Raw genomic sequence first — 27,574 nt, 5'->3', positions numbered from 1 at the left:
TTAAATTGGGCAAAATGGGAAGCTGTGAGAAGTCCTGTCATGGACCCTGCTGCCACCAGCAGAGAAGACCTCCTTCACTGTCTGTGTAAAAGTTCACTCAGACTGAAGCTCCCTGGCTCCTTACCCCGTTGCTTACCTCTCCCAACCCACAGCTCAGCTGCACTGCAGGCTCCACCCCACCTCAGGTGCACTGGGATCAAGTCACTCTTGCCAGCCCATCTGACCACCTTCTGGTACCCAGACCTGCAAACAGAGCTCTAGCTATTTCAGCCTGAGCCCCAGTACTGGCCTTCAGGTTCAGGCCTCAGCTGGCCCTCCCTGCCTGGCTGCTCTGGCCTAAGGCATGCCTGGGACTAAGTTCCTGTCTCGCCCATCCCTAGTCCTAAAATTTCAACCCAGAGCTAGTTCTCAGCATCCCTGATGCACGCACAGCCCACCTGCACATCTGAGAACTCCTCATCTCTGTCACTACTCACTGTGTTCTGCACACCAGCCTGTGGGAAGATCCGGCCAAACCCCCACCCAGTGCTCAAGCCCAAGAGCAGCCCATCAGTCCCCCACTGTCCACTTGTATTTCCTGCCTGCCAGGTTGGGCAACCCCCTGGAGATGGCCACTGAGCCTGTTCCTGGGGTTCCACGGGGCAGAGCGATGGAGCTATGGAGAGGGGTCCTCTGCAGCAACAAGCCCAACAGTGACAGGCCACATAAAAGGGTTCAGAGAGGGGTAACACTAGCTCCATTTCTTGGGTACCTACTGTGTGCCAGGCAAGAGTCAAAGCACCTTATACAGAGGAATGTGTTCATCCTCGCAGCAGCCCTGGGCAGCAGGATTTTGCTATTCCTATCATACAGATCAGAAAACCACAGCCCAGAATTCTTATATGACTCACCTGAGATTGCACAGCTAGAAAGAGGCAGGCACAAGCCCAGTTATGAGTGGAAAGGCCAAACTCTTTTGCTTTGCCTTCTGGGGATGGAGCCCAAGAACTTGGCTCATGCTAAGCAAGTGCTCAACCACTGAGCTATACCCCAGCCCCAGGGCCCAGACTCAATCTTCACACGGACAGTGAACATCCTGGCTACCTTGGGCCTTCCAAGAAAGCAGTTGCTTGGCACCTACCCAGCATCTTCCAGCCTAAGCCTCTGGCCTCCTTGACTCATCCCCTGTCTAGAAAATCGAAATGCCACCTGTGAAGGGTTCCACCCCTCCCTGAAGCTGGCACCAAGCAGGGCTGCCTGGCTTAGGAGAGGGATAAATCCCAGACTTCTGAACACTTGACCCCACTCACAGGCACTCCCCACCCCATTTTTTTTTGTTTGTTTTCTTTGAGAACAATGTACAATTATGTCTCATCACAGCCAAAACTGCAGCCCCAGCAGTCTCCCCCTGACCTGTTTCAGGACCTTATAACCTCATTAAAGTAAATGGCCAGTCATGTCTAAAAGCACCAAGAAGCCGTTCTTCCCCTCACCCCAGTTACCCTCACCTGTCACAATGGGGTAGGACTGTGGGCCCGGCACGCTGCTCCCGATGTCCGCGGGGGTGGGGCTGGTCAGGTTGGCCTTCATGTCGTCCAGTCCTCCGGCCAGTGAGGCCATGGCTGAATACTCGGTGGTCTGAAAGAGGAAGCAGAGACACCTTAGCACCCCCGTTCTGAAGCCCCCTAATCAGATGTCACTGCCATGTTCTAGGCTGAGCCACTCAGCTGGGCTAGTCCATGCTTGTGCTGAGGCCCACAGGGGCTCATGATTCCTCTGGTGTTGAAAGGATGGGTTCAGCTCGGCAGAAGGAGAGTTGTCCAGAAGTAACAACGGTCCCCAGGTGAAGAGGGGAGCGGGGGTCAGGGCAACTTCTCAAGAAGTTAGACCCTGTGGCCTGCAGGTTCCCCTGGCCCAGACCTAAATAGCCAGAGACATCCGTCCCCCTCAATGCCAAGAAGGAGATATCAGTAACCAAAGCCAGGTATAACTAGCAGTCAGAACAGTGTGTCTGATTTCTGTGCTCTCTATTCCACAGGATAGAACTGTAAAAACAAGGGTTTAAAAGAAACTGGGAGCTCATCCAGGCTAGACCCTCTTTCACAGACAGGTAAACTGAGGCCCAAGAGGAGAAGGGCTTTGTGCATGATAGAACAGGCAGAATCTCAGCTCAGGGGATGAGTTACCATAAACTGTCACCATAAATCCCATACATCAAGCTCTCTGAGTCAGTTTGGCAGATGGTTTTAAATTCTAGAAGCATGTAATCACCTGGATGCTGGAAACCTGGGGTGCATAGTCCCACTCATCAAGTCCATGCCAACCCCGTGCAGTGGCCATGCTCCTTTCTTTAGGCCACTTCATGAAATCGGAGCTTGCCTCGAGTCATTTCTTTGCCATCCAAGTCGTGTCAGAATGGCCTCCAGAGGAAGCAGGGAAGATACCAAACTGCATCTTCCCATTCAAGGACAGATCAATTACAAGCATGAGCCGCACATCCCTTCCTCCCACCAAACCCCACGCAAATAAAGAAAGCATTTCCAAACACTTAAGCCAAAGACTTTGGCTATGCCTGCCAAGCTTTGGTGTAGGGAACTTCCCAGGACCTTGGCATTGCCAGGGGGACACATCCTTATGTGTCCAAGGTTATGTCCTTGGCACACAGGGACAGAGAAGCAAGCAGTTTTCTGTAAGGGGTTGCAGGCCCCCAGGGTAGGATGTTGAGGACTAAGCCACCAGAGGGAAACCAAAGCAGACACTGGGCAAGGGGCAGGCGGAAGGGATTCAGGTCAGGCGGAAGGGATTCAGATCAGGCATGATCCTGGCATTTTTCTCTGTAAATCAGTTAGAAAGCACTTCCCAGGCAGCTTCAATGCCAACCAGGGTTGATGGCAGCCATGTGTCCAGAAGGTGCTGCAGGCCCCGGGGCCCTGAGATGATGCTTCCTGAGGATAGGTGGTCCAGAGCACCCTGGGCTCATCCATCATCTTCCAGCAGAGGCTGATTCCAAAACACGTAGAGAAGAGCCCAGACCCAAAGTGAGCCCAGGGACTTCTAAGGGAGAAGAACAAGGCCGGAGGGCGGGCCTACCTCCATCAGGAATTACTATGAAGCTGCAGTAATTAAGACAGTGCAGTATTGGCACAGAGACAGATAAATAGACCAATGAAACAGAACCGAGGCCAGAAACTGATCTGTGCACATATGGAACCTTGATCTATGAGAGAGGAGACGTACAAATCAGAGGGAAAGGATGGACTCTTTAATAAACAGTGTGGGGTAACTGGTTATCCATTCAGAAACAAGGAGAAAAAAGAAATTGGATCTTTACACCAGACACAAAAATCAATCCCAGGTGGATTAGAGACCTAAATGCAAAAAGCAAAGGCATCTAATGTGGCCAGCTCTAGGTCCAGCCATAAGTCCTTGGGCATAAGCCTGTCCTTCATAGAAGAGGGACTGAGGGCCTTTTTGTCCCCAGCTGCTCATATAGGGTTCCTCCTCCTGCAGTCTTTCCTGACTACAATTACTTGGGAGGCACGAGTCCCACTCTACCTGCTGGCCCTGCCAATTGGTACCGGGAGACAGCAACCTCACTAGCACAGCAGTAGCTTATCAGCCACTTACTCTATCTACACCAGAAGCATTACCTGTGTCCCCCCATCTCATCCTCACAGTCGCCCATGAAATAGCCTACATTGTCCCCATTTTACTGATGGAGAAATCGAGACTCTTATTATAAGAAGGAAGTGACTTGCCTGAGGTCACACAGTTTTTAGGTCCCAGAGCCAGGATTCGACCTGGGTCCATCAAACTCCATAGTCTTGACAACGACCCTAATGATTTTACTACTATTGGTCCTGACTCATTAAGAGGTGGTGAGATCAATAAGGTGGTCCCAACTATTTTTTTAAGGGAAACAAAAATTGAATAGAACTGAAAATATCCAAGGCTCTCACAGGTAGAAAAGGCAAGACCTAGTTTATGAATCTTTGTTACACATATCAGTGGCTGTATGTGTGTTAGATGGAGATGAAACTCCATTTCTTGCTCTAAGTTATGGCCAGCGGTGTTGGAAAAACACTGCCTTCATTGCATGCAGCAGGGAGCCGTGGGAAAGGTCACTGTCTAGACTTGGTTCCTGTAGCATGGAACTTGGTCATGGCATTAGCCTCCTAATTTGCTAAGGAGGAATTTGGAAGTGAAGCTCACCGGAAGCAGCTCCTTTAGTGCACTGCAAAGATGGAGGTCAAAACGCCTCTGCAAGGCTCTCAGGTGGCATCTTCTAGAGTTTCTGGGTCCCTGGGGATGGGTTCCCAGATATCCTGCTGGAGGCCTGATCATAGTGGATTTGTGCTCCTTCCAGTATTCAACTCTCTTGTGTTCTACATGGGCTGTGAGACCAGACCTGTTCTTGGACAAATCCCAAGAAAAAAGACACATGGTCCCTAGAAATTCCAGCCAAGAAAAATAAACGCACAGAGCCATTCTCATAGGGCAGGGAGTGGTCATGAAAGGTCTTGGGGCAGGCTGTTTTTACCCTACGATGAGCAATCCCTGACCAGGCTGGGAACAACTAGAGGAAGGCTCCGAGGTGATGGGACAGGAGTGACCCACAGGCAGGACACATGCACTAGCTGGAGAGGGCGGAAGTATAAAGGGTCAAAGTGGAAAGGTAGACAACTGGGATCTGACCGCAAGGGGTGCACATGAACACGCGGCTGTGCAGTGAGTGCGCCCTCAGAGCCGGGCGGCACTCCAGCCTCAAGTCAGTGCACCTGCGCCCTCCCCACCGATCCCAGGTCTGCTCCCTTCCCGGCCTCCAGCCTCCCCTCTCTGGGATGATCAAGGGAAAGTCTGCTTCCCCCAAAGACGTGGCACCAATGCCATGGAGAACCATAGAAGGGACCATCAACCCCACCTCAGAGTGTCTTTACTTTCCAGATGGAAATTGCTATTTGATTTTGCTTTAGTCAATAAGTTCAGTATCCAAGTTCATCTAGTCACTCCAGCGGCTGGGTTGGGATCATCTCTTCAAGACAGGACATCTTCAACCTGTGCGACACACACCTGGGGAGGTCCAAAAACTCCAGACTCAACCACCACCAGGTAAAGCAAACCTCCCTAAGAGCTGTGGCTTGGGGGACTTGGAATGAGGCCTCAGATGCCCCTTGTCATTGTGCCTCCCACTTTACCACCTGGCCAGTCCTGCCTGAAGCTCAGCCCCTCCTCATTGATGGGAATTCTGCAGCTCTGCTCTTGCATGAGCCATGGGATGCTGTCATTTCATTTTGCCCAATTATTCCCCAAGTCCTCATCACTGTCTAACCCTTGGAGCTGCCAGTGATTTTTTTTAAAGGCAACTGCATCTTTCCAATATCCGGAGCTCCCTAGAGCATTATTGCACCAGAGGCTTCTCAATCTCACCAGGACCTGTCCTGCCTCAGCCTGGAAACCCATCTCAGTCACTGAGAGAACTCTTATACTGTCTGCAAAACCCAGCACAAATGTCACCTCCTCCAAGACATTCCTGGCCCTATAGCCCTAAAAATAAGTAACTACCCTCTCACTCTGCTTCCACACTTGGTGGTATTTTCCAGAAAGACCTCCTTTATCAGACTTCCCATCACACATAATGGCTGTTTGTCTGTCTCCCTCCAGGTTGCCTTGAGAACATGGAATATACTGGTCACAAAGTGTTTGTTGAATGAATGACCCAGTAGCACAATATAAGTCACAGCTCTCAAGAATTAATTGGGAGGTGTTTGGACAATAGTTCCGAGTGATATGCCAACATCTTCTGCCCTCCTCTCCCCTCTGCCCCTCATCAAGTCAGGTGACTGGAAGACAATGTCCCTGTCCAAAATTAGACTCTGGGGAAATGTCTTCTCTGGTATGTGATGGAATATTAGGCATTCAACATTAGTTATGAAAAGAAAAGAAAAGGACCATACAAAGATTATGTTCTTTTTGTTTTGCTTTATATTTTGGTACCAGGGATTGAACCAAGGGGTACTTAACCACTGAGCCACATTCAGCCCTTTTTCATTTTTCATTTTGAGACAGGGTCTCACTAAGCTGCTGAGGCCAGCTTTAAACTTGTCATCCTCCTGCCTCAGTCTCCCGAGCCACTGGGATTACAGACATGGGCCACTGCACCTGGCCAAAGGATGTGTTTTAAAACCTCTGCAGACACTACCCACTAGAATATTCAGATTCTTCAGCAATCACTTCTTCATTTCAGTACCAGAAAAAAAAGGGGGGGTTTCCCCTTGATGAATGGTTAATTTGCTTCTGACTGAACAACAAGAACATCAGAAACCACTGCATATCCCTTTTTGCTTTGCTGCCAGGAAACTCTGTCAAATTCAACCACCATGATCATATCATTGCTGACTCCTGGTACAGTGATCTTCCTCTTTACATAATTTCTGAACTTCTTTTCACACTTAACTCATTTAAATACACGCAATAGCTTATTTTGCAGGTCACCTCAAGACCGTTGGGAAAGTGGAAGCTGGGTGAGACTGAATGATAGAAAAAGAAAGATGGGCAAGAAGGAAGAAAGAGAAGAAAATAGAGAAGAGAGTAGAGAAGGTGTTGTGGGTGCCTCTTCTCCTGCTGACACTAGCAATCTACTTGCATTCCTCATAGCTACTTGGGAAGCCACGGGCTGGCCAATGTGGGGCAGAGAAATGCATACAGTCACCCTGCAAAAAGGTGTCAGCATGCCTATACCCTTGGGAGCACTGTCCCATCCCACCCACCACCATCCCAGCAACTAACAGTCACAGGCAGTAGCTGTATCCCACAGTAGCTGTGTCCTAGTGCTCTGAGTCCTTGGGGCTCTTTCTTAGGATATCATCTTGGGGCTTCTGCTCTCTTCTCATTAGGGACCCCCTGGGGCTGTCCTTGCCCCTGACTCAGGAAGAGAAATTAACTGAGGTCAGCAATTCACAGACCACCCACTTCAATGCTATCAATTGGGATACAACTTCTTCTGCCTACCACCACAGACTCCAATAAGGCCTCAAGGTCAAGGTCAAGATCACCAGCCCCCCCATAGATACCATGTTCCATTAATGGAAAGCTTTATTCTCTCGAACATCAGTCAAGAGGATACTCGGGGTCTCTTTCCCAATGTGAAAAAATGGAAATGGGATGGACTTCCTTAGTTAATTTTTATTCATGTCATGTATAATCTATACCCAGCAATAGAAAGAACACCGGGATAGGAGTAGTCACAGCCAGGGCTTAGCCCCTTTCTCACCTGTGTGAAGCAAGCAAGGCCAGCTCCAGTGAGAAAGCCACACAGGGAAGAAAGAGTAAAATGGTATTTTAATCCTAATTCCTAGATGTCTCCTCCTAAGAGTGGGAGCTCAGAGAACCTCAGCGCTGTTTGCAAACTATGCAACGTGAGATGTTCAAGAATCCTTGCAAAGGATTTAGGAGGACGTGCCCCAGGAAAGTGCGCACTGGGCATCATTTGGGTCCCTAGGAAATTACCTGGAAAAGGGCTGCCTGGGGCTGCACCAAGTATTGTCCCATCAGCACGGGGCACCACTGCCACAGCATGGAGGAGAGAAGAAACAGACACGTAAGAAGGAGGACCACGGAAGGAGCGCATGGCATCGGGACTGGCGTCGGGACAGAGGGGCCAGCGACTCAGATGACCTCCTGGCCTAGAGGCCTCCCCATCACCTGCTGGGCTCCTCCAGACACAACGCCCAGCCGTGGGTGGCCCTTAGGAACCTGTCCAGAGCCAGGCCAACCACTCCCATCCTGAGGACCAGATACCAGCCCCCTGCACACCTACCCAGACGAGGTGGAGGCTGGAGTAAGGAGGAGGGTCCTCAGGCCTGGGGATCAAGATTGAGGAAGCAGAAGGATCTGCCCCCAGGCCCATCCCCTCACTGATTCCCACCTGCGTTGGGACTTCCATTCAATGATCTGTAAGTCCCTTCCACTGCTGACCCCCTTTGCCACTATAAGTGGCTATATACGGTGTGGATTCCATCTTCAACAAATGAAATGAAAGGTAAGAGAGTCAGAGGGGAGTTCATAGGTTAAAGGAGACTGGATACATCAATCTGTCACAACATGGACCCCGATTCAGACAAACAGATTGTAAAAACCATCACGACATAAAATGGAACAATTGTAAATATGAATACTGACGAGGTATTTTATGACATTAAGGGATTTGCTAACTTTTTAGATGTGATAATGGTATTTCATTTATTGATTGATTGATTGACTGTTGGTACTAGGGATTGAATCCAGGGGTGCTTAACCCCTGGGCCACATTCCTGGCCCTTTTTTAAAATATATATATATATTTTGAGACAGGATCTTGCTAAGTTGCTTAGGGCCTTGCAAATTTGCTGAGTTTGGCTTTGGACTTGCAATCTTCCTACCTCAGCTTCCCAAGCCACTGGGATTACAGGTGTGCCCCACTGTACCCAGCAACAATTATGCATTTTAAATGGTCTTGTCTTTTAAAAATTCATTCCAAAATATTTACAGATGAAGTGACACAATGTCTGGAGTTTGCTTCAAAATAAAGTGCAGTTTACATAATGTGGTGTAGCTATGCAATGGAATTCTATTCAAAAGTGCAAAGGATACACATCACAACGTCAACAGGCCTCAACATGGATGGGCCTCAGAAGCACTCTGATAAGTGAAAGAAGCCAGGTAGCAATGACATCCACTTATATGGACTGTCCAGACATGGCCAATCTCTAGATATAGAGAGCAGAGCAATGGCGGGTAGGATCTGGGGGTGGCAGCAGGGATTAATTTATAAACTAGCACAAAATATCTTTCTAGAGAGAAGGAACTGTTCTAACCCTGAACTATAGTGATAGTTGCACAATGCCTTAAATTTACTAAAAGCCACTGACTTGCACACTAACAATGAGTGAATATTATGGTATAAAATTATACTTCAATAAATTCATTCAAAAGTAAAGTGGAGTACAGGGAGATCCGGGGTATGGGTGAAACAAGACTGGAGTTGGTAACCTTGCATCCGGGTGAGGGGATTAGACTAGTATTTTATCTCCTTTCAGAGTTTCCATAATTAAAGTGAAAAAAAAAAAAAAAAAACCCAGCCAGCCCATGTTTGACTCGCGGTCGCTCTTGCTGGCACTCATAGGTGGTCCACAAATACTTGTGGGATAATGAGAGAATCCAAGAGGTCAAGGTCAGCCAGGAGTTTGCTCTTGGCCTTCTCTTCCTTGTGCCCCTGCCCTGCTCCTCCAGCGCCAGGCCCCCTGCATCTTCAGGGACTCCAAAGTTTCAAACACAGCACGCGTCAGATTCTTGTCTGCCTAGCACTTTCCAGTTGGCAACGTCCTTGCAGGTGCCTGACGTCCTTGGATTTCCTGGGATGCGAGCAGATGCAGAAACAGAGCTCAGAGAGGGGAGCCCAGGTGTGCGGATGCCAAGCTCAGCGCCAGTCCCCAGCCCCAGAGGCAGAGCTAGAATCAGAGATGACTACACCACGGGCCCTGAGGGTAAAGCTCACACACTTTCAGTGGGACATCCTTCTTCGGGAAGCAGGCAGGTCACAGACCCAACTCTACTGCTCCTGCTAGTCGGAGGCCAGAAGGAGCCATGGTCCATATTTTTAACCCTGGATACACAAAAACTCAACCTGGAAAAGTGCTTGAGGGAGTAGCCTTGTCTTGATCACAGGATTAGATGGGTTGACAGGGAGCCTGGTGACCCAGCTCTGCCTTGGTCTCCAGAGCAACCTGGATAGACCCCTCCCCGACCCAGGCCTCAGTGACTCCACTTGCCATTAACTCATGGCTCAGAACTGCCAGGGCCCTCTTGACTCTGACACCTCACTAAAGTCAGAGTAGGGTCCCCACCCTGAGCACTGGGCTCTCCTTGACGCAGCCTCAGTCCAGGATTAGGCTTCACCCTGTGGGTTGGTGAAGGTTTTTCTCTCTATCCCAAGCCCCCAGATCCAGAGATCTGGCAGCCATCAGGGGAGGCAGGGAGCCCACTAAGGCAAGCAGGACAGAGGTTAAGTCTTACTCTGCCATGGTAGGTGATAGTTCATGGTAGGTGATAGTAGGCAGGCTCCTGTTCTAGGTTCCTTTTCTCATTTGTAACCAGGGGACATACAATCGACCTCAAAAGGTCAAGAGAAGGCAAACAGGGAGTGATGAGAATGTCAAGTCTGGAGGGCAGGGCTTTTTCTTTCCATTTTTTGAGTTCCCAGGGCCAGATAGATTAAAAGAAAGAAAAAAAAAAAAGGCACTTTTAAAAAGTCCACTGCAAAGGATGACAGGAGGGAGCCTTGTGATGGCACTGCTTTGTGTCCTGAATCTATCACTGTCAACAGTCCAATTGTACTACTGAGTACAGTTTCACCAGGTTATGTCATTGGAGGAAACGGGGCAAAAGGTACATGGGATCTCTTTGTATGGTGTCTTACAACTACATGTGAATCCACAATTATCTCAGAATACAAAGTTACATTTATTTATTTATTTTTTAAGTGACAAAGTACTAAAATCCTGGCTACTCTGGAGGTTAAGGCAGAGGATCACCCATTCAAGGCCAGCCTGGGCAATCCAGTGAGATCCTGTCTCAAAATAAAAAGAGCTAGGGATGTAGCCCAGCGGTGGCAGAGAGCTCCTGAGTTCAATCCCCAGTACCAAAAAATAAAAAAGTAACAAAGCAAAAACACGGTTTTAGCATGGAAGGGTGATGACTATCTCTTGCAAAAGAACTCCATCATGCTCAAAGCATTACTGTTCACATTAACGAAGGGGAAGAATTGCCAAGGGTTCTGAAAGGCCTCGCTCTGTCAGGAAGTCCTCCATGATTTCCTCTCCTCTGTGTTTCTAAAACAACGGAGTTTGCAGATGTCTACTGAACACCTGTCACTCTGCCTTGCACACTAACTGTTTAGGGTCCCCTGAAGAGTGTGAGCTTTATAAGAAGAAGCTGTGTTTCCCTCATCCTTGTGACGACAGCAATGCCTGCTTCGATCAATGCCTGTGGAACCAAGTGACTGGGACAGGCACTATGGCCTGGTATCAGAAGTGCTTCCTGGGAACACCAAGAGGATAGATGATGTCAAGGTGCTTTTATTCATCTGCAAGTACCCTGGGCATGGATGAGTCGTGCTCTTTATTCTTTTGGTTCTCCAGACCTGTGACCAGGCCTGAATCAAAAGGGTTTGCAGTAGAATCGAGGGGTCTCCAGGAAGAGATTTGCAAAGTTTAAATGACTCATCTCCCCAACACCTGTTCTGGGTACAGCCGGCAGGTCCCCTTGTAGCATACCCCAGAAGGTTCCCCAACAGTGTGGGAAAGCAGGAGAAGCCTTCGGGGAGGGAAATGGAGTCAAATACTGTGGTATCTGTTGAGAAGAAACTTTTCCAGCAATGACTAATCAGGAGGCCATTTTCTTGCCCTGGCCTCTTATAAAAATTTGGTAAGCTTCAAATCTCAGGGACCCAAAGGAGTTCAGGGATTATACAGGCTAATCTTTATTTGATGCTTAAAACCCACCAAATGTGTGTCACTATGATGGGGAGCTCATTGCTTCTCAAAGCAGCTACTCCATGGTGGCCACACAACGCTGGCTGTGAGAAAGGACTCACCCTGGCCCTCAGTGGCCTTGAGGGTGCTCTCTGAGGCTCCAGTTCCAATAAGTGTCCTCTGGGGCTCCCCCATCACATCTAGTCCACTACTGCTATGTGGACACACACATACACACACATTCTCTCTCTCTCCCTCTCTCTCTCAATCTCTCTCTCTCTCTCTCTCTCCCCGCCCCCTCAGGCCAAAGGCCACCTCTCTGTATCTTCTTCTCTCTGTCCCTTCTGCTTCCTGTCAGAACAAACTTTGTAAAGGGGGTGCTCTCTGCAAAGACCCCTGGGGAAGGAGTACCTTCTTTGTCACTGAAGAGTCCCAGAAACCTCCAAAAAAAGAAGGCTGGGGCCAGGCCTTCATGGTGAACTCAGACTCTTCCCTCTGCAATTCGGAAGACTCCACCAGCCCTCAAATAAACCCTCTCACACCTTAATCACAATCAAAAAGCTTGCATTCACTGGATGTGTCCTACACTCTGGGGACAGCCCTAGGTATAAAAATACATAAATTTATTTAATCTTTTTATATATTTTTTAGTTGTAGATGAACACAATACCTTTTTATATATTTTAATTTATTTTTATGTGATGCTGAAGATCAAACGCAGTGTTTCATAGGTGTGAGGCAAGCGCTCCACCACTGAGCCACAACCCCAGCCCAACATTCATTCAATCTTGACAACAACCCTATGGGGTGTTACTAACTCACATTTACAGACAATGAAAATGAGGCACAAAGAACCAAAATAATGTGAATGTGTTCAAATAACTCCCCAGCAGAGTGACCCCAAAGTCAAATGTCATGGACGCCACTCTGAACCACCTCTCTCTGCCACTATGACTTGCCCCATCAAGTTAGAAGGTGAGAACACTGAGGTTTAGAGATAGGTCACTGAGGTTTGGGTAAGTCACAGAGCAGGGTGAAGCTCAAGTTCTGCCAAAGTCTGAGCTCTTTGTCTTGATTCTAAATTGTCTCATAAGTGGTAGAGCCCAGAGGGGGACCCCAGTTGCTGTACCAGGTGCATCTTCCCACATTTTAATCTTCAGATAACCTGCCTGTTCCTGACTCTGAACCCTTGCTTAAAGCCATTCCCCACGCCCACCCTGATGAGTACTCTCTCCCTCCCTTTGTCCCTATCTTAACTATCCATTAATTAGATCCTGGGTCAAGAACCAATATTCTAGAAAAAGCTTCCAGATTGGTTCAGCCATGGATGGTGTTGATTTTTATCCTTTATTCTTCTCATTTTAGGCAGAGAGCTCCTATATGATAAACTCAGAGGACAGCCATCCCCAGATTGAATGCCAGCATTAACATTAGTGGGAAACAATAAAGAAATAAAGGGTGACATGTGGCATTGTTCGCACCATTGGAAAAATCAAGCTTCTGACTCATGGCTTGGTTCAAGCCCTCTCTGTTCTTTACTGAAGGTGACATTATGGCTTTTAGAAAGATGAGAAATTAAAAGGAAGTCAATGCTAGTCTCAGGTTTTAACTCTTCTGGGTAAGCCTGGATTTTAGAGAATGTTCATAAAAGATAGAAAACTAGCAAGTGGAAACAGTTCACTGCTTATATGCCTTTTAATCAAGGTTAACTTTGTTTAAGAACCTCTGCTTTTCATTATGGAAATGTGTTTGCATTTTGCAGTGTTAATTCCATGAAGCTTGCACTTCAGGAAACAAAGCATGATAATCATTTTTTTGTGCTAATACCTATAATTTACCTAAACAAGCAAGCCATTTGCCTTGAGACTATACATGTAAACAAACACACTTCTCCTGAAGGCTCTATTTGAGCTTGATTTTTAACTATTCATTTTTCTCCCTCCTATACACACATATATTAATTCAGCCTCCTGATTTTATTTCCTTCACCTCTCTCCCACAAATCAAACCTCAAACAACATAAAACTGAAGGCTAGAAAAGGCTTTACACACAAACAAAAGCCATCAAGCCAAAGGCAACCGAGATGCTCACATCGCCCTGTCCAACCATCTCCGTTGGGCAGCCTCCCTCTGCCCAACTGTCCTGGAAAAACCCCAAAATATCTCATTTTCACTTCCAGGAGGGGAAGAGGTTTGAGCCCCCAAATAAAAGACAAATTCAGTGAAACAAGAAGCTGGGAAAATCCAGGCAGGCTTCTCCTTGCCACCCCGTGTCAAGCTCACAAAGAGAAAAATCGTACCATCCGACATGGTTGGGAGAGTTTAATCCAAAGCAGTGCTAATTAATATCCCTGGCTTTCCAGAAGCCAGTGCCACATACAGCTGCGAGGGCAACAAGCCTGTTCTCCCTTCAATTTTATGGGAAGAACATTTTCATTACAGAGCCTCCTCCCAGGCCCTCCTCTCTCAGCCAGATTAGCCTCGAAAAGGAAGCCGGGATGATCCATCTATCAGGGCTCCTTCTCCCTCCATTAATTTCATTATTTATATCCCATTTTAAAAGTTTATTGGTGCAACTCCCTGTGCACCTGGCCGGAGTCCTTCTGACAACAAGCAGGGGCACCTTCCTGAATCCCCATGTCAGGGGGAGTTTATGCAATTTGTCACCAGAATATGTCACCTCCTTCAACTTTTTTGAAATTTGCCTTGGAGGAAAAGCTGACTCCAAAGGCAGCTTCCATCACCACCATTTTAAAAAATCATTATCGTTAAATGTGAAAGAATCTAAACTCACCCTTTTGTGAAGTATACATGAACTTGATGGTGCAGTGAGCCATGGTGGTCCCCAGGGGCCCCTTAAAGTCCTGGGGGAGTCCTTATATGTAGCCCCCCACTCCCAGGCAAGCATCCCCGGTTGTTGGGACAGGCTTGATTCATCTTTAACCCAAACTGCCGGACCACAGGCAGCCCTACTGAGGCCACGTGTCTTCCCATTTTGTTCTCAAACCCCACTTGCCAAGGCTGTCTCTTTCCAGCCTCCTGGAGGGACCCCAAATCCAATCTAAATGTCTCAAATTTACCTGTTTGTCTTTTATACATATAAATAGCTGCATTTCCATTCTCTCTTTGTTTCTCATTTTCATTTGGTTCTAATATCTGCATGTAAATGTCGGAAAACAGCATCTGTAATTGGAGATTATGAAGTATGGCCAGCTCCTGACAGGCTGCTAAGGAAGATGGATTATCCTCATTTTTCTGTAAATTTTGTCAATTTTGGAATTCATAAGCTATCAACACTGATCAAAATGGGACTTCACAGCTGTGTCAAAAAAAAAAGAGAGAGCGAGAGAGTGAGAGAGCAAGCAAGAGAGTGTGCGGGCAAGTGCTCGCAGGAGCCCGCATCGTGTGGGTGCAGCAGATTGGATGCCCAGCATCGTTGTGACCACCCTCGTCCTCTGTCCCCTCCTCTCCACGCTGGCAGCTCCCTCAGCATGAGGCCTAGTCCCCCGACTAAATCAAATAGCTAAATCACGAGACTAGAAGGCCGCAAATCCTCCAAGGCACCCACTCAAACCCGGACTTAATTTATTGCCCAGCGCTGCCTTCCTTATTTATCCTGAGGAGTCGGTGGCTCCCTCTGCTCGGGCCTCTGAGATGTTCTACTCCTTCCAGACCATCACAGCCCACTTGAGGCAATTGTGTTGGTCTCTCTCTCTCAATTTTCCCATTACTGGGAGTAAGTACTGTTGGGACTCTGTAATAGCCCGACTGCAGCCCATATCAATAACAGATGAGGTTTAATCGTCCAACACAAAAATTATTTAGGCGCAGTAAGGACATTCAATGTCATTTGCATAATGGCATTTCTATCGCACGCACCTAACCCGTCTTGCATAAACAAGGCCCTGGGACCATAAATAATAATAAATCATGACGTCTGCACGCCTCTTGTGGTAATAGGAGCCACTCTTTGTGGAAATTATTTCAGCAGGAAATGGGCACCGTAATTTTAAAGACATGTGGCGCGGTGAGGAGCGGTGAATCACGTGCATGCACACACAAGCCCCCAGGAGTGGCCAGGGTCCTGCCCTGAGCCCACAGCAACATCCCTGGGGGCATCTGGAGAAAGAAAGCAGGTCTCCAGGAGACAACGTCCAGGAACTCTAGAACAGCCACTAGACTGTACCATTGTCCCAGGGAACAGGGCAGGAGAGGGAAAGACACAGAGCCCAGCAGGAGGGAGAACTGGACTTGGACCTGGAGAAGTGCCCAGGCCCTGGAATCAGAAACTCTTTGCTCTTAGGAGATCAGAAGCTCCCTGAGGGCAGCAGCTTTCGTAGGATATACAATGAAAGAGGAAGATCCTGGGCCCAGGTGGCGGGAGGATGGCGTGAATAGCAGAGGCACAGACTGGAGGAACAGAAGTGGGACCTGGCACAAAGGTGTCGGTACCACTGATCTGGTGAATAAATGGAGCAAAATGCTCAGAATCTCCCAAACACACTGAAGGTACCTGTGGGGTAAGAGGAAATGCACAGCTGTGCGCGGTGGCACACACCTGTAATCCCAGTAGCTCTGGAAACTGAGGCAGGAGGATCACAAGTTCAAAGCCAGCCTCAGCAAAAGCAAGGTGCTAAGCAACTCAGTGATACCCTGTCTCTAAATAAAATACAAAATAGGGCTTAGTGGTGGCGTGGCCCTGAGTTCAATTCCCAGGACACCCCCCCTCCCACCCCCAGAAAAGAGGAAATGCACAAGGGTGGGGTGCTGGTCAGCAAAGCAGGTGGGTCTGCAGGCTTGATGGCAGATGCTCTGGATGAGGATCCTACTCCCCCACCTCCGACCCAGCCCTCCGTGCCTCAACTTCTCCACCTGAGGAACAAGCCTAATAACAGTGCTCACTCACAGAGTTGTTCTGAGCAGCAAAGGAGAGACTGTGCAAAGCGACCAGTTCCTGATCAATTTGTGCTACTGATATCCTTTTCAGGAAGCAGCTGAACCAAGTTCAGGTTCAAGCTCTACTGATACTAGCTGTGTGACTTAGGACAAGCTACTCCACTCCTCTGGGCATCAGCTTCTTCCATAAGATGGTCCCCACCTACCTCCCAGAGCTGCTGTGAGACAGCTGAGGTGCACGTCGCTGAAGCTCTGTTAGAGTAAAGTGCTGCCTGCCTGAGACATGGACGCTAACACCCCGCGAAGAAAGAAAGAAGGGGAGCTTTCCTACGCCTGCCCAATGTCCTCTCCAGTCACTCCCGGGCCCTGGAAGTACCCTGAAAAGCTTATGCTTTCCAGAAAAGTTGTAGCAGGATACACACAAACCAACTCAAGTGGTACATTTTAGAAAAAAGCAAGTTAAAACCACAATGTACAATTTTTCATCTATCATATTTTAAAGGTTGATATTCCACTCTGGCAGACTGTGGGGAAGCAGGTTTCCTCACTTAGGGACATGAACCTCTTTGGAGAGCAATTTGAATCCCTCTTTTAAAATTCATAATCTGCATGCATGGAGCCAACCATTCCACTTCTGGGGATTTATCCTGCAGGTGTAGTCCCACTCATACACAAGTAAATGTATGCAAGGATGCTCATTGCAGGCTTTTTTGAAAAAGAAAAAATATTAAAATCAAATTATTGGGAAGATTTTTTAAAATAAATTATGATACCCTACATAGAGAAATACCATCATAGTTGTTAAAAAGAATGAAGCAGTATTCTACTGATGTAGAACAATCTGCAAGAAATGCTTGTTTCTAGAAAATAGCAAAACTAGAAGCATGTAAATAGTATGTTGCTATTTGTCTTCAAAGGGGGAGAATTATATTTAAATATACATATTTAAACATATGCCTAGCCCTTACTCGATTTTGCATATAAATGCTCCTCAACTCACAATGGAGTTAAGTCGTGATAAACCAATTGTAAGTTGAAAATATTGATAAGGAAATGCACAGCTGTGCGTGGTGGCACACACCTGTAGCAGCAGCAGCCCTGGAAACTGAGGCAGGAGGATCACAATGTACCTAACTTACCAAATATCATAGCCTAGTCTACCTAGCCTACCATAAATGTATTTAGAACATTCACATGAGCTTACCCTTGGGCAAAACCAGCAACCCAAGCCCATTTTATAACAGAGTGGAATAGCTCATGTAGAATACTGTATATACTATACAGAAAGTAAAAAACAGAATGGCTGTACAGCTATGCTTTTTGGACCCAAAATGGACTCAAAAATTCCTGAGTTAAATCATTCCAAGTTGGGGGGGGGCATCTATATTTATATATACTTATAGGCAAATCTCTAAAAATTACAGAAGCAACTGTCACCTGGAAGGGGAACAGGATGGCTGGGAGAAAAGAGATGGGAGGAGACTGACTTTTCCATGCATACAACAGATATTCTCTGAAACTTTTACCATTTTGCATATACTACCTATTAAAATTTTTTGAATGAGAAAATAAAAGTGTTGCTCAGGCAGGTGCTAATGAGCAGGGTCTGACTTGAACAAGGGCCATGCTTGTGTCCATGGGCCCCTCAGGCCCCATGTGTCTTGAGGGGTGCCCTGTATACCCCTGTATCACCCAGCGTGGCTGTTATGAGCCTCTGGGGGAATGTGTCCAGCAGCAGGCAGCTGATGTGTTGATCCACATGCCCACCTGTGTCTAGCAGCCTGTCCCACGGCCCAGCCCAGGACAAGAGCTCAGGCCCTCTTGGTCAGATTCACAGCTCCAGGCAGTGTCCTACCATTTTCAGATGGGAGCTAAGGAGGAGAAATTTGCTTGAGACACTGTAGAAAGACACGGGGCCCCAAATCAGAACTTGGGTTCCAGGAAAAGCACCACTTGCTGTTAGGAGGAAGATGTTTCAGCATCTCTCTGGTTCTCACTTTGTTTCATCAGCCAAAGGGGAGTAAGAGCTTCTGTCAGCCCTCAAGTCACAAATGGATTAATAGGGATCAAGTAAGATCACAGATACAAAAGGGCACTTCACAGAACTTTTCAGGAACGGAAAGCCAAAGTCCCTCAGGTATGCCGGGCAGGGCTTGAGGAAGATCCAGGGGTGGCTACACGTGCAGGGTCCGGCTCCTCTGCAAGAACTGTGCTCAGCTGCTGCCACAGCTTTTGTTAGGCTTTGTTCCTCTTGATCAGAAAGGTATTGTTCTTCTTCCTCTTTCCTAGATGCAGGAACTGAGGCACAGAGAGCTTAAAGTTTAAGTGGGTTTTCCATGAATATGATCTTACCTAGGTGGTGGCTACAAGTGCCCATGTTGAAGGTGAAGTTTTCGGCCGAAAAGTGGCTGGACACAGTGGAGCCTTTTCCCCAGAGTGCAAGAGCACAGGAAGACCAGTTGCCATGAGAGGTCATGGCCAACCCAGTAGGCCCAGGAGGCCAGTTGGGTGCCTTCAGCACAGCCAACTCTACTCTAGGGGGCTGCAAGGGCCCCCGCCACTCACCAGGGAGCACAATACCCACCGTCCCCTGGCTCCCAGCTCTCAGCCCCCAGCTCCCAGGGCCTTCTCCACGTCAGGCTTGCCCCGAGCCCTGCCAATCCCATTTATTCTTCTCCATCTCAGTTCTACCAAGGATCACGAGTTTGAGGCCAGCCTCAGCAACTTAGTGAGGCTCTAAGCTGTTTAGCGAGACCCTGTTTCAAATTTAAAAGACTGGGGATGTAGTTCAGTGGTAAAGCACCCCTGGGATCATTTCCCAGTATAAAATAAATAAATAGGACCAAAGATAATCAAATGCTTCCAACAATGAACATAAAAACTAAGACTCAGTGAGGCCAAGTAGCCTCCCCATGACCATGAGGCTGATATGCAATAGAGTTGGGATGGAACTCAGGCAGTCTGGCTTCAGAGCCTACAGTCTCAACGACCATTCTTCCCACAGCCTCCAAAGCAAAGATCAAAGCTAGAGGTTTACAAACTTGCATCAGGAGGGATGGCATTTGGTCCTCCTACCTACCAACTGGAGAAGAGAAACCTGCTAAGTGACTTCATAGAGTTCATGAGAAGCAAACTGTCCATCACTCAGGTTGTCTAACTGACTCTCAGTCCAAGCAGGATGTCTCCCCAGGCCCCTGAAAACTGAAACCGAGTAGGACATAATGGTGCACACCTGTAATCCCAGCTACACCAGAGGCTGAGGCAGGAGGACTGCAAGCTCCAGGCCAGCCTTAGTAATTTAGTGAGACCCTGTCTCAAAATTGAAAAATAAAGGTCTGGGAATTAGCTCAGTAATAGAGCACTTTCCTAGCATGTGTAAAGCCCTGGGTTCAATCCCTGGTACTGGGGGAAAAAAAAAAAAAAACACAAAAAGAGACCTCACTGAATACCCTCCAGATACAGGGGTGATTTCCACAGATGCTCTCTTAGGATGTCCCTTATATAGGTTCAGGTATCAGACCCCGAAGTGCAACTTGGTGAAAGTAACACAAAGGAGATCATCCAGGTGGTCCAGTTACCAAAGTGGTTTGATCTAAAATAATTTTAGAATAAGTAGAAGACACATGGATTATATTTTCTCCAAGCAATTCTCTCTAAATATTGTATCTCTGAGGCAAACTAATGACAATGGGAGAGAAGCTACTCTGTGTCATCAATCAGATACAGTCCCAGCTGGGAGTGGCAATGACACTCTTATGTCTCTTAAGTCAGTGGCCTGACAGGGTCCCAAGCTGGAGCCTCCCAGAGTGAGCTGAACAATTACATACAGGGACAGGAATCTCTTCAAAAGATTGTTTGGGTCTTTTCCAACACAGAGAACTATAGATGAGAGACTCCATTGAGTTCTCCATTGAGCTCAGTCTTGAGGCTTATGAACTAGAAGATATTTGGGGCAGGTGTCCCATCTCTGTCATAAAAAAAAAACAAAGGAAATAAAACTCACTGGACAACTAGCTTTGACCAATGCTTCTTCCAGTACCTTCTAAGATGAAATCTATGCCAAGAGACCCAAATCAAGTAGACTGTCACGAGGGATTGTTATTTATAAATCTGTTTAAAAACAAGAAATAGGTCCTAAAAATATAGAATATTTAAGTCACAGCTATTTTTTTCCAGTAAATTTTATCAGCTGGTCCAGTTGTCTGAGCCATTCCTGGAATGAGACAGAGGGGTCAGTCTTGGAATTCCAGCACCACAATCCCCCAGTGCATCGCCTTGGAAAGGTGGCTTTGCTATTCTGTTCCTCAGTTTCCTTTTCTGTAAAACTAAGATAATAAAAGTCCCCACTTAACAGGGCTGTCGAAAATATTAAATAAGTTAATATATGCAAAGTGCTTAGATGCTTAGACCAATATTTAGCACAAAGCCATACAGTCAGGGACTAGAGAGAGGTTCTGTACCTATACTGCATCCTAAAAGAGGAGCACGCAGGAAACTGCACTGCTCCATCAGGGAGCAGTTCCCTCCACCCCAAGGCTCATAGCTGCCATGGTGTGGCTTCCCGAACCACAGGAACTCCACAATAGCAAGCCGTGCTGCTCTGAGCATGGTTATGTGTGTCTCTCAGGGCACAGATAGACAGCTTGAATTTTAAGCCAGAAAACTGTTATTGAGAACCAGCCAGAAATCTAAAGAAATCCAAGCAGCTGACCTCAGTTTGTAGCAATGAGAAAAGAAGCTTCCCTAGAACCAGCCAGCACCTGCCCCACACTCACCAGCTTGAAACCTCTAAAGATGGTGACCCCAAACCTGCCCCCGTAGGGATCTAATGGCCAATGTCGGGTCCTCCCAGAATGTTTCCCTGTGGCTGAGCTGGGGCAGTGAAGGGATCTCCTTTCAAGGTTACATATGCCCCCGGAGTATAGGCACAGTTTTCTGACTAACCAGGTAATGAAAAAGAAAACCAGGGACTGAAGACAGGTCACAGGGACTCCGGGAACCCCTTGTGGGTTAAATCCATTTTGGGCAACTTTACCAACAGCCTGAACTGCCACAGATTTGAAAACTTGGTGCCCACTTTCTGCTCCTTACCTGCTAACCTCGGGAATCCTTTTGGTATAATGATGTGTCTGCCATGCCCAGAGCCAAAAAAGGAGGGAAATGATTTTTTTTTTTTTTGAATCCCAAATATCCATTTGAAAGAGGGTCAGAAGCCCAGAAATAAAGGACAGTGCTGCCCCGGCACAGTTATTATGGGACTTCTCTAGATTTATTCCATGTGCCATAATTTGGCACCCAGATTCTGTTCGTAAATGAATTTGTTGAGAAAAATCGACATAAATTAATACATCTGTTCCTAAAAGGGTGCTCCATGGGGAAGCTTGCCCCCTTTCCCAGCAGCTTCAGATGTGGCCCCACCAGGCCACCAATCCTCATACTCAGACAAAGAATGATGAGTGCTGAAGTTTAAAGGTGATAAGATTATAAATATTATTATTAAAAGTGATAAGTGATAACCATGTATCCAAACCTACCATATATGTCTGGCCAGGCAAATGTAATGCAAAAACTTTAAACTTTGCTGTGGGTCAAGTATCATCCCCTCAGCTACTTACCTGAAAGGGTTTGTTATGAGGATTAAATGAGATAACAGAAATGTTTAACTGTATGCACTTTCCAGATTTATATACCTAATTTCATTAAATCATGTGTGCATATATATATATATATATATACATATATATATATATATATATATATTTAATATATATAATAAATAAAGCATACATATGCATGTTATGTATGTGTTGGGCTCTCCAGAGTCATCCCCCATATCCCTACTATACTTCACCCTCTGGCCCCCTGAACCTATCCCCTTCCCAGGCAGAACACACATACACATATCTTCACACTTCTGCTCATCCTCCTCCCTCTCCACCACTCCACCTAGCAACTTCTCACTCACCCTCTGCCCTCCTATTTCATGTGCAACCCCCAGACTATAGCTGTGTGTGTGGGAACCTCATCTCTATCATTCAGACATTTCTTGAAGACATAAATTATAATGATCAATAACATCCACTGAGTGCTTCTCATGAGCAGCATCAGATTCCAGGACCAGGCGACACAGTGCATCCTGAACCGAAGTGTCCCTGAGAACATGGCCCCATCTCTTCCTCCAGGAAGGAGATGCCAGGTTCTGCAGGGCTGGTCCATTAGGTATACTAGAGTCTGGGATTTCATCCCTCATTTCCCCCTTTGAGGCAGATAAAGGAGGCTGGAAAACTCCTGTCCTCTGTTACACACACACACACACAAAAAAAAAACATGAATGTGTTTGTTTTCAGGGGAAAATTCTTATAGTACAACTGGAATTAATAATTTATTACAAAGACGTCTTAGCTCCTCAGGCAGAAGTTCTAAAAGTGATACAAATTGTTATTTTGATTGCTTTAATGGGATTTCCCCCTTGAAGCCTGAGCTCATTTGCCTGTGTAATCTGTAGCCAGGCAAACAGTAAAATCAGAGGAAACCTGGGGAGGAGAAAGTTCCCAGCCACTCTACAGCACAAAGGTTCTGCCGCTGCAGGCAAACAGAGCCTCTAATCTCTGGCCTCCCAGACCCCACCAGACAATTCCTGGCTACCAGGCCTCCCTGATGAAAACCCCCTCCAGCCCCTCTCCAACTTCCTACCTGCCCCACCCAGGCCTACCTGCATGGGCTTTCCTGTGGTTTCCCCCATGACCTTGTCTTTGTGCCCTGGGAACCTCCCATGTGAAAAAATGCTCCTTAATAATAATAAAATAATAACAATAACAGCAATAAAAATAACATTATGGAGTGCCTCTGATGTGCTGAACCCTCTGCTAAGCTCTCTATGCCCATAATTTAATCAGTATGGCCTCCTGTAATACAGGCACTGTTATAATCCCTATTTTACACGCAAGAAAATCAAAGTTCAAGCATTGGTAACACTGTAGGCTTAATATAAAAACTTCATACACAAAGGAAGCTAATGCCTGTTGGGGAGGCGATGGTAACCAGCGAGCTCAAACTCAGGACAACAGGGAGAACCCCAGGAACCCCAGAGGTATGCCTGCAATCACTGTCATTGCCATCGTCTCCCAAGAGGCTCAGAACCAACACAACAGGTTGCAAAGTCACAAGCAGCTGCTTCCAAAGCCTGTACTGCCTCAAGCAGTCCTCCGGACATGGGTCTCTGACATGGGTCTCTCCAATGGGAAGCATACTTCCCCCTGTCCTCAGGACACTCTGCAAGCTCACTGTTCCCCAGTGCCATCTCTAGGCCACCCTAGCTCTCTGCCACAGCATCTCCTCCTCAGATCTCCACACCATCTGCCCAGGCCAACCAGCTCCACACACTGTTAGTGAAATGCCCACTTCCCTCCTGAAAGATCCCCCCTCCTCCAGACCTCTCACTTCACCTGCCCTTGACCTCAATGAGCCCATTGGCCTGGAGATCCATGCTCCAGCCTCAGCCCTATGGATGCCCAAAGATAATGCTTTATCCTCTCATTTCGACCCGATCTCAAATCCCTAAGGTCCCTTATGAAACTCCCATCTCATCATCTTTTATACTCTTGTCTTAAAGAGCCAGGTCTTTCCAGGAGCCTCAGGATTGCTATAACCAACAGATGGTTAACGCTGTCCAGCCTTCCAGTGAGCCAAAAATGAGCAAGGCCAATCCCCTGCCTGACCCTAGAACTATCTGGATCCTCTTAGACGCAAAAACATTGAGCTGGACTCGGTGATGGTCTTCAGTGAATTCATTTCCTCTGTTTCATAGCCAGGACCTCAGGAGAGAATCAACAAATCCATCTTTTCTCCAAAATAGAAGAGAGGAAAGCTACCTCTAATTTCCACCAGGTCCTGGTTCTGCTCTGTGATCAAAAAGGAGCCCACCTCTGCTTAGCTTCCCCTGGTGCTCTTCCAAGATCAGACCACACTCTTGGTGTCCACTGAGTTTTCTGTTCTCCAGACCAGACAGCTCAGCTCATCCACAAGTTCCTTACAAGACGGGTTTGGAGTTTGGGAAGTGGAGTGGTATAAGTGGCCGGCAAGATAAAAAAGGGACCAACCCTGGACTCTGCCTTGCTTCAGGTCTAGCTTCTATCTGTGTGTCTTTGGACAAGTTGCCGTCCTCTCTTCTTTCGGTTTTCTCACCTGTAAATGGGAATATCTTTACACTGCCTATCCCCAGAGCATGGCTTGGGGGAAGGTACAGAAAGAGCTCAGCACAGTTCCCAGCACAGACTAAGTACTTAGAAAATGTCAGCTACTGGTCTAGTCCCTGATTACCTCCTCTGGTCATGCTCCAATTAGTCAACATCATTCTTAAGGTGAGATGGCCACCTGAATCCCTCTAGAGAGTAGGGTGGCCAACCCAAAGGAGAACAGTTCAGAGTTTGCCTTCACTGACAGCCACATGGTTGGGTGCACAGCCAACTAAAACACCTAGATCTTTCTTATTAATGCTCCTGTTGATCTTCATGTCCCTTTGCCTCAGTTTTCTGAGCTATCACCTTTATAACTATGAAGGTATGATTTATGAAATGACCAATCCATTTTGATTTCTACGTCTGCCCCCAAATGTTCTAGCTGTAAATATTTACCCACTGCTATTTTAAAGAACACAGTCTAGACATTCTTCTTTCATTAGTTAGCCCTTAACATTAATAGCAGAGACAGACAGACTAGGCAAGATAGTCTTTTGTTTTTATTTAGTATTTATTTATTGTGTGGATTTTTTGCAAATCATTGTACTACTGAAATTTACTCTGAAGCTCTTTTTCTAACTTCTTGAGTTGTTGCTTAGCTATTAATCTTTTATTTTTTAAAAAAAATGCATTTAAGGTTATGCATCTCTCTTAAGTACCACTTGAGCTTCATCAACCGAATTTTGATATGCAGTAGGGTGATTTTTTTGGTTGTTGAGCTCTAGTACTTTATAATTTCCATTAGGATTTCTTATTTTGACCCGTTTTGTTTTTAGGGTTTAAACACAGATTTTGAAACCATATTTTGCTTTTAATTAGCAATTTTTAATTTTATTGCATCATGATCAAAGAACATAGTCTGTGACGTGGTTTTTTGGTATTGTCAAGACTTGCTTTCACAGCTAGCACCTAGTATATTTTAAGTGTCCCATGTGTGGTCAAAAAGCATAGGTATTCACCAATTGTTGCCCTTTTTATGTGTGTTTTGTTAAGTGTACATTTTAAGTGTCCCATGTGTGGTCAAAAAGCATAGGTATTCACCAATTGTTGCCCTTTTTATGTGTGTTTTGTTAAGCTTGTTCAGTATGTTATGCAAATCTTAACAAATATTCTTGCCAATTTTTGTCATCTTGAGCTATTTATTAATAGGAGGGGTGTATTAAAGTTCCTCAAGGGGCTGGGGTTATGGCTCAGCGGTAGAGCGATCGCCAAGCATGTGCAAGACTCTGGGTTCTATCCTCAGCACCACATAAAAATAAATAACTGAAATAAAGGTATTGTGTCCACCTACAACTAAAAAATAAATGTTAAAAAAATTCCTCAAAATTTCATGGGATTTATTCATTGATTTTCTTTCTTTTCTTTTCTTTTTTTTTTTTTTTTGGACTGCAAATTGACTCCAAGGACACATTATCACTGAGATACATCCCCAGTCCTTTTTATTTTTATTTTGAGATAGGGTCTCAATACTTGCTGAGGGTCTCACTAACATGCTAAGGCTGGCCTCAAACTTGCAATCCTCCGGCCTCTGCCCCTGAGTCTCAGGGATTATGGGCATGTTTCACCATGCCCGACCACTGATAATTTTTGCTCTAAATATTTTGAGGCTCTGTTGCTAAGTATATACAAGTTAAGGATTGCTACATCTTCCTATGAATTGTTCTTGTTATTATTAAGTAATGATCCCTTTGTCTTTGAGGGTGCTATGGGCCTTAGAGCTTATTTCCACTGATAGTGACATTGCTCAATCACATTTTTTGGTAATTATCACCTGGTCTACACTTTTCTATTTTGTTGCCTGTAACTTTTCAGTACCATTTTTCCCCCAGTACAAGCGATTGAACTCTACCACTGAGCTACATTCCCAGCCCTTTTTATTTTTATTTTTCTATTCCAAGACAAGGTGTCACTAAGTGGCCAAGGCTAATCTTGAACTTGTGATCCTCCTGCCTCAGCACCCAAGTCACTAGTATTACAGGCATGCACCACCACGCCTGGCTCAGTACCATTTTGTTTTTAGGTTATTTTCCTATAAACAGAGTATTTATAGGTTTTGGTTATTTTATATCTCTTCTATATTATGTAAAATTTTTAATCTACTTACTGAAACTGCTCAAATGCTCTTATTTATGTCTACTCTCTACTACCTATTTTTTCATTTTTCATTGACCATTCTTTTTCCTTCTCTGTCTTCCACTGGAGTACCCTCTTTTAGCTTCTTCTGGTTTGGAAGAAGGTTTGTTTTTAGGGTTTAAACGCAGATTTTGAAACCATATTTTGCTTTTACTTATCAATTTTTAATTTTATTTATACATTCTGTTATTATGTATAGTAATGAGCATTAGTGGGTACTCTTAATTTGTTCCTTGACCTACCTTATCAAAAGTTTATCAATATATCTACCCTCCTCCTCCTTAGAAATATGAGAATCGTAGAATGTTTTTACTTCCATCAACCCCTTTCTTGTCTCTTTTTCTACTTTGTTTTTATACCCACAACACTAGTCATTATTTTGACAGCCAATTATCCCTACTGTATAATCCTATTTATATTATCCTTTATTTATCAATGTATCTGGTTATCATTGCTTCTTAAATCTCATCCTCTCCTTCTGTATTTTATACCCTCCTCCTTTTTTCCAGTGCCAGGGAGGGAACTCAGGGCTTGGACGTGCTAAGCAAGCGCTCCACCACTGAGCTCCATCCCCGTCCTCATGTCTTTTTTGTAGCCAACATATAGTTGAGTTCCATGTTTCTTTAATAACTCTGACAATCTGTCTTGTATAAAAGAGTATAAATATGAATTACCATTTACAATCAAAGTGATTATTGATATAATTGAATTAATGTCTACTGTTAATGTTCTTTGCTCCTTTTTTTCCACCTCTTTCTTCCTCTTCTAGTTTTAAATGAGCATCATATTATTCCATATTGTCTCTCCTGTTAGCATTTCATT

General features: G+C 45.9%; 1 protein-coding gene across 2 annotated transcripts in view; it reads right to left on the bottom strand.

The window, feature by feature from the left end:
- Positions 1-27,574, bottom strand: part of Pax5 (paired box 5) — a 180,074-nt gene that overhangs the window by 79,966 nt on the left and 72,534 nt on the right. For both annotated transcript variants that reach the window (XM_076843275.2, XM_076843276.2), the window contains one exon: positions 1,488-1,617. In XM_076843275.2, coding sequence (XP_076699390.1) covers positions 1,488-1,617 — 130 coding nt within the window. The remainder of the gene's footprint in view (positions 1-1,487; positions 1,618-27,574) is intronic.

The sequence above is a fragment of the Callospermophilus lateralis genome, chromosome 2, assembly GCF_048772815.1.
Source record: "Callospermophilus lateralis isolate mCalLat2 chromosome 2, mCalLat2.hap1, whole genome shotgun sequence".
Taxonomy (NCBI): domain Eukaryota; kingdom Metazoa; phylum Chordata; class Mammalia; order Rodentia; family Sciuridae; genus Callospermophilus; species Callospermophilus lateralis.
Note: the sequence above shows the minus strand (reverse complement) of the source record. Positions and strands in the feature narration are given on the sequence as shown.